General features: G+C 38.8%; 1 protein-coding gene across 1 annotated transcript; it reads right to left on the bottom strand.

The window, feature by feature from the left end:
• Positions 1-1,153: 1,153 nt before the first annotated feature.
• On the bottom strand, positions 1,154-3,677 carry LOC138902056 (uncharacterized). Its single transcript, XM_070189868.1, has 3 exons — positions 3,488-3,677; positions 3,137-3,404; positions 1,154-1,553 (listed from the first exon to the last, which is right to left on the bottom strand). Exons 1-3 carry the CDS (start codon positions 3,675-3,677, stop codon positions 1,154-1,156), a joined length of 858 nt encoding a protein of 285 aa, XP_070045969.1.
• Positions 3,678-16,578: the final 12,901 nt, after the last annotated feature.

Genomic DNA, 16,578 nt, shown 5'->3' with positions numbered 1-16,578 from the left:
GACATAAATACATGCTAACTTGTATTTAATAAATGAAATATAAATGCCAAGACGAACATAGGTTCACATACTTTGTTCCTCAAATAAATAAGGATACTTTTTCCTCATATCTTCCTCGACCTCCCACGTAGCCTCTTTTGAATCATGATTACTTCATAAAACATTTATCGATGCTATATCTTTTGTTCTTAACTTTCTTACTGTCTATCGAGAATTTCTATAGGTACCTCTTCATAAGTCAAGCATTCTTTAATTTCTATGGTATCGGTAGATATTATATGCAACTCATCATGAATGTACTTTCTAAGCATAGACACATGAAAGACAGGATGAATAGAGGACAATTCAATGAGCAACACTAGTTCTTAACCCTTTTTTCCCTTCTTTTTTATAATCTCATAAGGTCCGATAAACCTAGGACTAAGTTTTCCTTTATTACCGAATCTCATAACTCCTTTCATTGGTGAAACTTTCAAAAACACCTAGTCACCAACCATGAACTCTAAGTCACGATGCCTCTAGTCAGAATAGGACTTTTGACGACTCTGAGCCGCTTTCAGTCTTTCTCTAATTAGCTGGACTTTCTCTAAGCCTCACAAACAAACTCTGGACCAATCAACGACACCTCTGCTGGTTCAAACTAACCCACTGGATACCTATATCTTCACCCATACAATGCTTCACTAGGAGCCATACCAATGCTGGCCTGATAGCTGTTATTGTAAGCAAATTCTATAAGTGGAAAGTGATCATCCCAATTACCTTCAAAATGTATAACACATGCTCGCAACATATCTTCAATAGTTTAAGTAGTCCTTTCTGCCTGACCATCGATCTGTGGATGGAAAGCGGTGCTCAAATTGACCTTGGTACCTAATCTTTTCTGAAATGCCTGCCAAAAATGAGCCGTGAAATGAGGGCCTCTGTCAGATATGACTGAAACTGGAGTACCATGCAATTGGACTATATCTTTTATGTACAACTGCGCATACTGCTCTGCGGAGTCTGTCGTCTTTACTGGTAGGAAATGAGCGGACTTTGTGAGTCGGTCTACGATAACCCGAATTGCATCATGTTTGCGGTATGTGCGAGGCATACCTACCACGAAATCCAAATTAATCATCTCCCATTTCCACTGTGGTATCTCTATATCCTAAGCTAGGCCACTCGGACTCTGATGCTCGGCTTTGTCTTGTTGGCAATTCAAACATTTGGCCACATGATCTGCTACTTGTTTCTGTATGCCTTTCCACCAGTACAACTCTTTCAAGTCCAGGTACATTTTGGTAGCTCCTGGGTGGATAGAGTACCTCGAGCTGTGAGCTTCTTCCATTATGGCCTTCTTAAGACCATCTACATCAGACACATATAACCGATCACTCAACTTTAAAACTCCATCACTTCCTAGAGTGAAAGTGATTACTTTGTTTCTGAATTCTTCTTTTAACTTTACTAAGTACGGATCTTCATCTTGCTTAGCCTTAACATGCACAATAAGAGAGGATTGCGCTAAGGCATAAGCAGTTATACCTCCTTCTTCGGTCTCATCCAATCTAATTCCATCATTTGTCAGTTTTTGAATTTCTCAACCCAAAGTCAGCCTTTGTACTGCAAGATGGGCCAAGACACCTATTAACTTCCTACTAAGTGCATCTGCTAGCACATTAACTTTGCCCGGGTGATAAAGGGTATTGATGTCATAATCCTTCAATAGCTCGAGCCACCTTCTCTGTCTTAAATTTAACTCTTTCTACTTAAAAATGTACTGGAGGCTTTTGTGATCTGTAAACACTTCAGAATGATCGCCATAAAGATAGTGTCGCCATATCATTAATGCAAACACCAATGCTGCAAGCTCCAAGTGGAGTAGTTCTTCTCATGATTCTTTAACTGCTTGAAAGCATAAGCAATAACTTTTCCATCTTGTATAAGAGCACAACTAAGACCAACTCTGGAGGCATCACAATACATTGTAAACCCACCCAAACCTATCGGCAAGGTTAACATATGTGTAGTGGTCAACCTCTTTTTAAACTCTTAAAAACTCTGCTCACAAGTATCTGACCACTGGATCTTAACTGCTTTCTAAGTCAACTTAGTTAATGGAGCTGCAAGTGAGGAAAGTCCCTCTACAAACCTTCTATAGTAGCCATCTAACCCCAAGAAACTCCTGATTTTGGTAGGCATTGTCGGCCTTGGCCAGTTCTTGACTGCTTCTGTCTTCTGAGGGTCTACTTTTATTCCTTCACTAGATACGACTCTGGCCTAAGACTGCCACTAACTGCAACCAGAACACATATTTTGAAAACTTGGTATAAAGTTCATTCTCTTTCAAGGTCTGCAAGGCTATCTTAAGGTGTTCTGCATGCTCTTCATTGCCTTTAGAGTATACCAGAATATCGTCTATAAATACGATAATAAAGGTATCGAGGACTGGCTTGAAAACTCTGTTCATGAGGTCCATGAATGCAGTTGGAGCATTTTTCAGTCCGAAGGACATTACTAGAAATTCATAGTGCCTGTAGCGAGTTCTAAAGATTGTTTTAGATATATCCTCCTCTCTGATTCTCAACTGATGGTTCCTCGACCTCAGGTCTATATTTTTAAAGTACTTTGCACCCTGAAGTTAATCAAATAAATCATCAATTCTTGGCAGTGGGTACTTGTTCTTAATGGTAACTTTATTCAACTGGCGATAGTCGACGGACATTCTGAGAGACCCATCTTTCTTCTTGACAAACAGGACCGGGGCACCACACGGTGAAACACTCGGCCTGATGAAGCCCATGTCAAGAAGTCCTTTCAACTATTCTCTCAATTCATTAATTTCTGCTGGAGCCATCTTAACAGGATGTATAGATATGGGTTGAGTGCCTAGCATGAGATTGATGCTAAATTCTATGATTCTTTCATGAGGGAGTCCGGGAAGGTAATCTAGGAAAACTTCTGGAAATTCTCTAACAACTGGCACAGATTGAAGAGTTGGTGGTTCTGATTCTGGATTAATAATGTGAGCCAAATAGGCGAGACACCCCTTACCGATCATTCGATGTGCCTTAAGGTAAGAAATAAATTACCTACAAGCGATGTTGAACTACCCTTCCACTCTAAGACTTCTTCATTTGGTAATTAGAACCTGACTATCTTGGCATGACAATCTAACATGGCATAGCAGGAAGAAAAACAATCTATACCTATGATCACGTCAATATCCACCAATTCTAACTCTATGAGATCGGCCTCGGTGCTACGACCTTGGACTAAAACTATACTACCTCTATAGACTCTTGTGGCTTTCACTGACTCGCCAACTGGAGTAGATACTAGGAACGTGTCACTAAGTTGTTCAGGTTTTAGCCCAAGGTTAATTGCAAAGTATGGAGTCACGTACGAAAACGTTGAACCTGGATCAATTATGGCATAAGCATTATGTAGCAGACTAGAAGTATGCCTGTAATAAATTATGCAGATGCCTCTACACTCTGACGATCAAGTGTAGCAAACAAATGGGGTTGTCCCCCTCCCTGAGTAACTCGATCTGCACCTCTACATGCTCCGTGCCCGGCCTGATTATGAGAACCACAAGCCTGAGGTGGTGCAACTATAGTAGCTGAGCAACTAGAAGGACGAGTTGATCCCCCACTGAAATTACGTTGCAACTTTGGGCAGTTTGCCATTATAGCCCCACTCTCTCTATAATGATAGCAAACTTGAAACCTGAGCTTGCACTGAACCGAATGTTGCCACTTACATGTACCACAAAGACCTTGTTGTTGTGAATGTTTCTCAACATGACTTTGGCTATATAAGGATGGTGTCATAAAATTTTGATTCTGGCAAGACTGGTTTCCATAACTCTGAGTACATCTGAAAGAAGACTTACCACCTGACTTATGACTGGACTGAGTTGGTGCTAATGACCCCTTATTGAAGGAACCCCTTCCTCATCCGCTGGATGTACCAATAAACCCGCCCGCAGTCCGGGATTTCTTATTATGCTCTTTTTCTTCTCTCTTTTATTGTCTGTCTTTTTCTAAGTGCTTGGTGAAACCCACAACAGATGAGAAAGATGTGATTCCTACCACTGCAGGTGATGTCGTATCCTTAATGTGATAAGCCAAACCGCCAACAAACTTACGGATCTTTGTTTTTTCTGTCTTAACCATGTGAGGAGAATGCTTAGCCAAACTTATGAATTCCGTGTAGTACTGTTGCACACTTTTATTCCCTTGCTTGAGCTGCTTGAACTCTTTAGCCTTAGCTTCTCTATGCTCTTCTAGTATAAAATTAGCCATGAAGGCCTCTTCAAATTCTTACCAAGTAGGCGAAACAACATCTTCATCTCTTTCCCTTTCCCATATCCTAGGCGTCAGCCACATCTCTACATTGGTAGGCAGCCATCTCCATAACTTCATCATCAAATGCCTTCATCGCTCGGAGGGATTTCTTGACACACTCCAGCCACAACATTGGATCTTCATAAACTACAGTACCATGCAATTAGACTATATCTTTGATGTACAACTGCGCATGCTGCTCTGCGGAGTCTATCATCTTTACTGGTAGGAAATGAGCGGACTGTGTGAATCGGTCTAGGATTAACCAAATTGAATCATGCTTGCGGTATGTGCAAGGCATACCTACTACGAAATCCATATTAATCATCTCCCATTTCCACTGTGGTATCTCTATATCCTAAGCTAGGCCACTAGGCCTCTGATGCCCGGCTTTGTCTTGTTGGCAATTCAAACATTTGGCCACATGATCTGCTACTTGTTTCTGCATGCCTTTCCACCAGTACAACTCTTTCAAGTCCAGGTACATTTTGGTAGCTTCTGAGTGGATAGAGTACCTCGAGCTGTGAGCTTCTTCCATTATGGCCTTCCTAAGACCATCTACATTAGACACATATAACCGATCACTCAACTTTAAAACTCCATCACTTCCTAGAGTGAAAGTGATTACTTTGTTTCTGAATTCTTCTTTTAACTTTACTAAGTACGGATCTTCATCTTGCTTAGCCTTAACATGCACAATAAGAGAGGATTGCGCTAAGGCATAAGCAGTTATACCTCCTTCTTCGGTCTCATCCAATCTAATTCCATCATTTGCCAGTTTTTGAATTTCTCAACCCAAAGTCAGCCTTTGTACTGCAAGATGGGCCAAGACACCTATTAACTTCCTATAAGTGCATCTGCTATCACATTAACTTTGCCCGGGTGATAAAGGGTATTGATGTCATAATCCTTCAATAGCTCGAGCCACCTTCTCTGTCTTAAATTTAACTCTTTCTACTTAAAAATGTACTGGAGGCTTTTGTGATCTGTAAACACTTCAGAATGATCGCCATAAAGGTAGTGTCGCCATATCTTTAATGCAAACACCACTGCTACAAGCTCCAAGTGGAGTAGTTCTTCTCATGATTCTTTAATTGCCTAGAAGCATAAGCAATAAATTTACCATCTTGCATAAGAACACAACCAAGACCAACTCTGGAGGCATCACAATACATTGTGAACCCACCCGAACCTGGCGGCAAGGTTAACACATGTGCAGTGGTCAACCTCTTCTTAAACTCTTGAAAACTCTGCTAATAAGCGTATGACCACTGGATCTTAACTGCTTTCTGAGTCAACTTAGTTAATGGAGCTTCAAGTGAGGAAAATCCCTCTACAAACCTTCTATAGTAGCCAGCTAACCCCAAGAAACTCCTGATTTTGGTAGGCGTTGTCGGCCTTGGACAGTTCTTGGCTGCTTCTGTCTTCTAAGGGTCTACTTTTATTCCTTCACTAGATACGACTCTGGCCTAAGATTGCCACTGACTGCAGCCAGAACTCACATTTTGAAAACTTGGTATAAAGCTCATTCTCCTTCAAGGTCTGCAAGGCTATCTTGTGGTGCTCTGCATGCTCTTCATTGCCTTTAGAGTATACCAGAATATCGTCTATAAACACGATAATAAAGGTATCGAGGAATGGCTTGAAAACTCTATTCATGATGTCCATGAATGCAGCTGGAGCATTTTTTAGCTCGAAGGACATTACTAGAAATTCATAGTGCCCTTAGCGAGTTCTAAAGGTTGTTTTAGATATATCCTCTTCTCTGATTCTCAACTGATGGTACCTCGACCTCAAGTCTATATTTTAAAAGTACTTTGCACCCTGAAGTTAATCAAATAAATCAATAATTCTTGGTAGTGGGTACTTGTTCTTAATGGTAACTTTATTCAACTACTAATAGTCCACGCACATTCTGAGTGACCTATCTTTATTCTTGACAAACAGGACTGGGGCACCACACGGTGAAACACTCGACCTGATGAAGCCCTTATCAAGAAGGCCTTTCAACTATTCTCTCAATTCATTAATTTCTACTGGAGCCATCCTATAAGGAGGTATAGATATGGGTTGAGTGCCTGGCATGAGATCGATGCCAAAGTCTATGATTCTTTCATAAGGGAGTCCGGGAAGGTAATCTAGGAAAACTTCTGGAAATTCTCTAACAACTGGCACATACTGAAGAGTTGGTGGTTCTGATTCTGGATTAATGATGTGAGCCAAATAGGTGAGACATCCCTTACCTACCATTCGATGTGCCTTAAGTTAAGAAATAAACTTACCTACAAGTGATAATGAACTACCCTTCCTTTCTAAGACTTCTTCATTTGGTAATTAGAACCTGACTATCTTGGCATGACAATCTAACATGGCATAGCAGGAAGAAAACCAATCTATACCCATGATCACACCGATATCCACCAATTCTAACTCTATGAGATCGGCCTCGGTGCTACGACCATGGATTGAAACTATACAACCTCTATAGACTCTTGTGGCTTTCACTGACTCGCCAATTGGAGTAGATACTAGGAAGGGGTCACTAAGTTTTTCAGGTTCTAGCCAGAGATTAATTGCAAAGTATGGAGTCATGTACGAAAATAATTGTCACACCTCCTTTTTCCCGGGGGGATATGGGATAAGGGAGTTTTTCCAATTAAAGTGGCATTAATCGAAATGGAATTATTTATTTAATTTCAGAGTCGCCACTTGGAATAATTTATAGTATTCCAAGTCACCGGTTTATTTTAAATCCCAAATCGAGGAAATTTGACTCCGTTTGAAGTCTGCGAAACCAGAAAAAACTAGGTAAGGAATTCTGTTAACCCGCGAGAAGGTGTTAGGCACTCCCGAATTCTGTGGTTCTAGCACGGTCGATTAATGATTTATACATGGCCTATTTTGTCTAATTATTTATTTTAGGACCTATGTTAATTTTTATCATTTACCGCTATTAATCACTTGATAATCCGTATTTAAAGAATTAATTTAAGATGAGTTACACGTACGTATACTCAATTGCTAGCGTTTGGTTTATTTAAGAGAAAAGATTTGGTCAAAGCTGCACAAACACATACTTTGAATTTATTTGAAAGAAACGTAATCGTGATAGCAATTTAAAAATAATTGCGCCTAAAGCATTTCTACAAGTGTTTGATTAGGGCATTTTATTTACTAATATTTACCAGTAGCAGGAATAAAATGCAACAGTAAGCAAAAAATATAAAAAATAAAAAATAAATAAGCTTAACACTGATTAATCCATTTTAGTTAATTATTTAATACAAACGAAATAACAGATGATGTAAAAATTAACAGAATATATTTAAGCCCTGATCTTGTATATTTTTTAATTAAGTTCGGTTTAATTAGTCAATTAATTATAACGGAGTATAACTAACAAAACAAAAATAGAATGCGTAAATAACGAAAAATAGCAGAATAAATAAAAATGCGGAAAAAAATAACAAAAATAATTTTTAAAAATGCGGAAATAACAGAAATAAATAAAAATGCGGAAATAACAGAAAAAATAGCAAAAAGCAAAATTAAATGGGTCTAACCGTGAAAAAACCCTCATGCCAAGATTCCCGTCTGGGATCTGAGATCCTTGATGGGAGATCTTGGCAGGAGTATTTTTTGACGGCTAGGTGGATTTTAGGGTTTTGAAAAATAGATCTAGTCGGAGAAAAAACCCTCATGCCAAGACCCCTATCTAGGATGTGAGACCCGTGAAAGAAGCTCTTAGCCTGAGGATTTCTAGATGGACTAGGTAGGGTTTTGACAGATTTAGGGTTATTGGTGGAGGTTTTAGAGATTTGGTTAGTAAGATGAGGTTTATGAGGACGAGAGGAAGGTATGGGGTGAGTTTGAGTGGGTTTGAAGTTCCACCGCCACCTTAGGCGATTTCTGGTGGCGGCATAGGGGAAGGATTTTAGGGCGGTAGGGTTTGGTGGTGGTTTAAGGTGGAGGAAGATGGTGGCGGCTATGGATTTGGGGCGGCCAAGGTTTGGACGATTAAGAGAGAGATGTGAGAGAGTAGGGGAATTTGGAAATGGGGGGAGGGGGGGTGAAGGGTTTAGGACAGTTTTATACTTAGGTGGTGGAGGGAGGGAGTTCCGGGCCGTTAGATCATTCGAAGATCAACGACCTGGATAGATTGTCGCCTAAATGGCGTCGTTTGGTCTTTAGAGGGGGCGAACCGGTTTGGGAGTATTGGGCTTGTGCGTTTTTGGGTTAATTTTAGGGATTGGGCTGGTTTTTTTTTACACTGGCCCAGTCCGATTAAATTACTTAAACCCATAAGTAATTTAATTAATTCCAAAAGTCTAATTAACTTTAAAAAATCCTAATTAAGTACTAGGCTATCTTAATTTATAAAATTAAACCAACTATCTATTTGTATTATTTAACTAATTAATCCTAAGTTATAACAAGTAAAACTACTAATTTTAACATAAAAACTAACAATAAATAATTTTTGTGATTTCCTATTAATAACATGATTAAATTGCACAATTAGGTGTTAAATTAAATTTAAAACCTAATAATGCAAGATGATGAAGGTTTAAATATTTTTTGTTATTCTATGATTTCAAAAATGCTAAAAATGCATGAGAAATGCAACTAAATGCAAATAATTGCGAATAATTAACAAAAATCCTTAAAAAAATAAATATGAATAATTTATGTATTAATTTTGTTGGAATATTTTGGTAGGGTAAAAATTACATACTCACAACGTTGAACCTGGATCAATTATGGCATAAGCATTATGAGAGCAGACTAGAAGTATACATGTAATAAATTATACAGATGCCTCTACACTCTGACGATCAAGTGTAGCAAACAAACGGGGTTGTGCCCCCTCCCTGAGTAGCTCTATTTGCACCTCTGCATGCTCCGTGCCCGACCTGATTATGAGAACCACGAGCCTGAGGTGGTGCAACTGTAGTAGCTGAGCAACTAGAAAGACGAGTTGATCCCCCACTGAAATTACGTTGCAACTTTGGGCAGTTTCATTCTTGAGGATTTAGAACAGCTCAAAAGTTCATTCACTCTTGAGGACTTAGAATTGTTCTGTCTATTTGATTGAGGTGGAATCTCATTTTTTCTCTCGTTCTGATTGACCATGAAGGCTTTAAACATCTCCATGGAACTGCTGACAGCATTAAAAATCTGACCCTCCTAGAGATATAGATGTCTGAGCCGGAATTGCTGCAAGGGGTGGCACTAGATCCTGAGGTATTTGCTCACCATGATCCACCTCTTCTTCATGTTGAACCCCCTTTGTGGATTTATCCTTCTTTTCCAATGTTGAAGCCTTCTTAGTTTTACCTTGAGCCACAATAGTAGCAATAGGTTCTTGAGCAGTATCCTGAGGGTCAGTGTCAGAGTTGCTTGTACGAGCCATTTCTGCGAGTTTTAGAGAAAGAATACATTAGATAATTTCATAGAGGTAGGATCTACCGCACGATCTAAAGTGTAAAAATAAGACTTTTCCTAGATGCTTTTCGCCTCCTGTTTATAAGTATGGTGCGCTTCATACCCGTAAACAATACTCTACTAATACTTTTTCATAGACCCCTAGGACTCCATAAACCTGATGCTCTAACACCAAGTTTATCACGACTCATTTTCTAAACAAGCCGTGACCGGCATCCGATCGCTAAATTCGACCGAGAGAACCATCTGCGCTTATCAAAACTATTATAATTTCAAACTTTATATGCAACAAGGTAATACTTTAATCAAATACTTTTAATTAATTTGAATATCTAAATAAACAAACTCCAAAATTTTATTAATAGTAACTACTGAAATACTACAAAGTTATTATCAAAAATACTTGAATCATAACCCACCGACTGTGTCTATGAAGCCTCTATTGATAAACTGACGCCTGCTCAGAATATGAGATTTCCTGGCCAGTTCTCCAAGTAAACAAAGAAATAGCTAAATAATGACGACTCAAAGGAATACTCCACGAACAAAAGTGGAGCTCGCCGATAGCACTGGAAGTAAGGGAAGTTCTAACATGTAGCCTGCTCTCCTGCAAAACTGGTTCCTATGTTGTATCCCAGACCAATGCAGATTCCCAAAAGAGAATATCCGTACCATCAATTATACTCAGTGCATCTCAACGACAGGGGACGAAACTTTAATAAAATATATATTACAAGCAAAGATTCTAAATGCATGGAAAACATAAAACATCTAAGAACAATTCTAAAATAATTGCATAACGACAATTTATAGATATTCTAAAAGAAATTCTTTTCTTTTTCTTTCTTATCAAAAAAAAAAATACTTCACTTTATGCTTTGGGAGTTCCAACTATCCTGACTTATTTCTGTCTTAGTCACCGTGTGATCGGCACAGGTTCGATCCCAACCTGATCGAATAGGCCCAATCTACGTGGAGTCACTCGCTTCATGGTTCTCAACGCTCTTGTATCATACCTTAGCTTGGCTAGGCAAATTCTCATCAACGAGACCCTTGGCTCGTTTGCTCCCTACTTTGGCACAAGTAGTTTTAGAAAGTCAACGTCTCGGTCAGGACCCTCGGCCTGGACGATGACCCTTATTAGAATAGAGGATACTCCCAAAAAATATTTCTTTCTAAAACCTTTTCTTGTGACTTTTCAAATCTAAATCTTGTTTGAAAGTGATCTATCAATATTCATAATAATATTCTGGAGTGTATACATAGCATAAGCATGAAATAAAATTACTCAATGTATTTTTAAAAGTTCTATCTAACTCTTGAAACTTTAACATGTAAGATCATAGAATAAAGCATAAAAATATGAAAAATAGACGCTTATACTTCTCGAGTAAAATATATAAGTTTTAACTAGAATATACTTAGTCAACATATATTCACTAGTTCCAATTAAGCACATGTTGACTCTTTAAAGCATTTTATCAAATACTTTGTGGGCATATTTTTGTGAGTAGAACAACTTTAGCAAAGGATTATATCCACTCACCTCAAAACTCCTCGAGCCAATACGTAGGCTCCAGTCATGGGTGAAGCTACATGCCTTAAAGTTCGTCGAAAAATTACATTGCGTATATAGGTAAAATATTAGGTTTTAGAGATATATAACATATATTGAACACTCTTTGTTGGAGAATATTTTCACTTCTTTCATGTTTGAACAATGTTGAAGAAATTTCAGGCTTCGCCACTGACTCCAGTCCAATTTATACCCGTCAAACAATCGATTCTAAAATATTAGTGATGGAGCACAAGGTAGAGACCGCGTGGAAGCTAATTATCAAATTCTGGTCATGCATCTCACAATAATATTGAGCCTTTCATACCCACCTATTACAATTGTTGGGGCCGAGGACACACCTCAAGACAATGTGTCCAAGTCCAAAATATAACAACCACAATGGTTTGAACCCCATCTAACTACACTTCATCTCCCACTGCATCCACCAAACCGTGGATCATTGACTTTGGAGTAACCCATCACTTGACTTTTGAACTGGAGAACCTTGACATTCACTCCGAATAACCAGCATAAAATAATGGATAACTAAGCTCTCTTAAGAGTCCTTTTGAAAATTACATTTCTATGCACCTCCTTGGGCTCATTCTTATTTCAACTCATTTAATTACTTAAAAAACGAGCTTCAATAGAACTTTCGAAGAGCTTCATTCTTTCGTATATACTTCATATTAAAAGGGCAATTCTAGCACACCATGACTAATTTAATTTAACAGTTGAATGGATCATGGTTCGTAAAAAGGACTTGTATACTTCCGTCGCAACTAAAAATAATTTTAAAGAAAAGTTCATTACATTGGGATATCGGGGAGGGGAAGGCCAAAAAGGAAGTAGCGGGAATCAAACTAGGAACCCGGAACCAAAATGTAGTTCTTTTGGACTCAAAGAACCAAAATATGTGGAATATGAGCAGTGACCATAATATATATAACGCCTTTTAAAAGAGCATTATACCTTAACGGCCGTTTGCCCAGTTAAGTATAGCGCCTTTTAAAAAGGCGCTATATATATAAAGCCCTTTTGAAAGGCGTTATATATATTATGTGGACCCACCAATAATTCTTCTGGGCTTAAATGACATAACAATAATTTAACTGGGTATAGCATCCATATTTAAGGCGTTATACCTCAAATAATTGTACCCCCCAGACTGGTTTGTACCTTATTTAAAGAGGTTAAGGATTCTATAAAAATTCATTCATAAATATTCCCAAGTCTTCTGAAATATTTCTTTGTTAAGTTGTTTTGCATTTTGTCATAATGTTTGAAGAGCGAAAAATTAGGGTTTCATTATATTGGGGGAGGGGGGGTGAGGTTGTGGTGGCGAACAACTCAATAAGCTATAGTTTATCTCCACAGTGTCATGTTAAGTTTTCACTTACAATGGAGTATGATACATTTTCATTGTTATGTAAAAAAATGAGTATGAGCAAACGTTCGGTGAATATTAAAGTAACCGGAAGATATCTGTATTTTGTCACTCCGCAAAGGATTACTTGTTATGTTGAGTTTAACATCGAAGACGATGAAACTATGAGAGATATTTTGAGGACTTCAGATGAATATCAGGAATTTATTGTGATAAAAATGTTGGAAATGTATGTCAAGGCTAAAGACGTTCGTAATAATGAGGTTGCGCAAAGTAGGGATATCCCTCAGTCATCGGGTGATTATTTTGGAGAAGTTTTAGCCAAACAGGTTCCGGCTGAAAGAGTTTGGCATGATCTAAACTTATCTCCACGGGCGAATGAGGAGCGAGGAAATAATTTCTCTCCTAGTTTACATAATCCACAAGATGAGTGGTAATCTTCAATTTTCTTTTGTGTTACGATGTTTATTTTTGATGTATTGAATTTGTATTAACACTCATATATTCCACATGGGGTACCGGCCAGATATGAATTTTACAAGTTATGAACCAACGCCCAGTTGGAATATGCCTAGTTCTGGTATGTTGGATCATGGTGGTCCATCCTGGAGTCATTACCAACAGGATAATATTCATAATGGGATGTCAACACATTACGATTTGTAAGTGAAGTGATAAATCTATATGTAAAGTTTGGATCAATTTGAGTAACTCATTATTTTGTTTGTTGTGCAGTGAAAATGAGCAACTTAAAGGTCATGTCCTTACTCAATTGCACAAAGACGAGATATTTAATCTGGATCTGGCAGATGCGCAGAGTCAAGAAGAGAATAGTGATTATGATAACAATACCGATGAGTCTAGAGATGACACACCCTTACCCAATAAGGGTGATGAGGAGGAGGAAGAGAATGTTGAACCTGATTTGACGAGGGAGCATGCTCCACCTCCCGTTAGACCAAGAGTGTACGAGTCCCACATGTTGTTTCATTCCAGGGAGATTCCCTACCTTAATTATTTTCCAAGTATGCCAGATGTGGATGCCCTCACAAGGGATATTGATGAAATTCAGACAGCAATGTGGGATGAATCTAGAGCAACAGTGGTGTCAAAGGGCATGCTTTTTCTCAATAAAGCGCGCCTAAGTAGGGCGGAGTGAATGTACAACGTAAAAGAGTATCGTGAGATCGCGGTATTAGAGTCATCTCCAGATGTATACAAGGTAGTCTGTCGTAGATGGTTTATGGGTTATAATTGGATATTGCGTGCGAGGAAGAAGAAAACAAATATGTGGGTTGTGGGTAAATACATTGGCACCCACAATTGTGAAATAGACACATTCAGTGGGAATCATTTTAACTTGAATGTTGACTTGATTTCTCTTTTCTTGATTCCACACATTGAAGCATCCATAAGGTACAAGATCAAAGAGTGTATAACATCTATCCACCAGGAATATGGGTGTACCATTACCAAATGAAAGGCATTTCTCGGGCGCAAACGTGCGTTTGAAATTGTTTATGGTAACTGGGATAAGTCCTTTTGCATCTCTACCCAGGTATATGGATGCATTGCAACACTTTAACCCCGGTACTGTTGTTGAATGGAAGCTTGAGCGGAGTCCGGAAATACCAGAACATATATTCAAATATGTGTTCTGGGCATTTAAACCAGCAATTGATGGTTTTGTGCATTGCCGACTGATAATATCCATAGACGACACTCATGTCTATGGAAAGTATGATATTAAGTTGGTGATCGTCGTTGCAGTAGATGCTATTGCAAGTATATTTTCCCTAGCTTTTGCTATTTGTGCCAATGAAAGCCAAGGGACGTGGACACTATTTTTGAACCACTTGAAGGAGCACTTTGTCAGACAGCGTTCAGGTATTTGTCTAATATCTGATCGGCATGGTGGTATTTTAAGTTCTGTACAGAATTTGCGTGCATGGCAGAAACCGTATGCCTACCACCGTTACTGTGCGAGGCACCTGAAGGCCAATTTCCAGAAGGCATATCCCATTAAGGATTTGCATTATTTAATGTGGATGGATGCAACATATCACCAAGAGTGTAAATTCAGGAGGCACATAGAATCTATCAGGCAGGAAAATGAAGGAGCCTATCGTTAGTTGATGCGACATGAGCTAAACAAGTGGACTTTGCATGCAGATGGTGGCAGAAGATGGGGAATTCTGACTATAAATGTGTCAGAGTCTTTTAACGGGTTAGTGAAGTCTGCACGTGGATTGTCTGCCACTGCCATGGTGCGGATGTCATTCAAGCAGATGGTGGAGAGGTTTGTTGAAAGGGCTAGAGGTGCATCGTCATTGAGGGAAAGAGGCATTGAATTTATACCAATATCAATGAAAAGATTTGAGAAATACAGGAGGCGAGCACATTGGCATTCATATTTACAGTATTGCAACGAGCGAAATATTTTTGAAGTTTGCACCGCTATCTATCAAAATCGGGAGAATAATATGCACACCGTAAATAAAGCCAGGAGGTTATGCTCTTGTGGAAAATGGTACATCTACCACATGTCGTGCTCACATGCCATGAAGTGCTTTCAACATACAGGTTTCGCGGCAACCAACTACATTGATAAATAATATAGTGTTGTTGCATACTTAAACACCTATAGTGGCCAGTTGCAGCCAGTGGGTGCTGAGCATTATTGGCCGCCGAAACTATTTACAATGGTGTGTAATAAGGAGTATATACGTCAATGACAAGTGCAAAAAAGAATGCGTATACAGAACCAAATGGATGTTGGTGATATCGTTTATGTGCGTATATGTGGCATATGCTCGCAAACAGTACACGACCGTCGTAAATGTCCTTCAGCTAATTTGGGTGGCGGTGGTAATTCAACTCCTAGTGGAAGTTCATCCAATGTGCCTAATTATCAAGGATACACATAGTGTTTTGTTTCCGTAATTTATTATAATAAGTGTATGTACTTGTTTATCTTGCAGAATGTATGAAATAAAATTATGTTTCAATTGCTGTTAAGTCTTATTGATATTTAGCATTAATACTTCAGTACAACAATTTAACATAAACCCCATTTAAAAAAAAACAATTATCATTCACCATTATCGTCGTTGTCTAGCACAATTTCAATGTCACTGTCTTTATCTTCTTCCTCAACATCGTGTACGCACCCTTCGGAACTGAGGGCATCGTAATCTAGGCCCCAATTGACACACATATCTCATATTTTATCGCTAGCATCAATAAGAACCTTTTCTTGAGTTCAAAAACAATATGGGACTCCAACGTCCAACGTCTGTGGTAGAAACTTAGGTAGTCCCTCCCACTCGACAACTGTTGGGAAAACAGGATAATCATCGTCTCTATGCAATTTATCACTTTCTAACAAATCCCAGACCTGATCCTCCGTTCCTCCCAAGAAGTTAAGATCATCCATTGCATGATGAATATCTAGTGCCTTTTCCATCTTTGTTTTCTCTTTCATCAAATGTAGAATCACTTCCGGTTCATCTTTGTATTTGTTTGCTTGGAAGGTTGCAGACAGTGCTTGTGGCACAACAAGCCTATGCCAGCGACATAGTACTTCGTAATCACACTGTTTTGAGTAAAAGGGAACCCATTGTAGTTGTTTGCCCCAAATTCGCATACCTTCAGGCTTTGTAGAATGCACTTTGCCCTCAATAATGTTCCCTACAACTTTGAGATCAGTGTATATTAATAGGATTATTTTCCAAGGGACGCAGAACACCATATCACTTGTCATCAACCAAGTCAGTGTAGCAACCTAGCATATTGTTTTCAAGGTAGGGATTGATAGAGTTAAGACGTATTCCATGGGGATCTTTTGAACT

The sequence above is a fragment of the Nicotiana tomentosiformis genome, chromosome 11, assembly GCF_000390325.3.
Source record: "Nicotiana tomentosiformis chromosome 11, ASM39032v3, whole genome shotgun sequence".
In the NCBI taxonomy this organism is placed as follows: Eukaryota; Viridiplantae; Streptophyta; class Magnoliopsida; order Solanales; family Solanaceae; genus Nicotiana; species Nicotiana tomentosiformis.
Note: the sequence above shows the minus strand (reverse complement) of the source record. Positions and strands in the feature narration are given on the sequence as shown.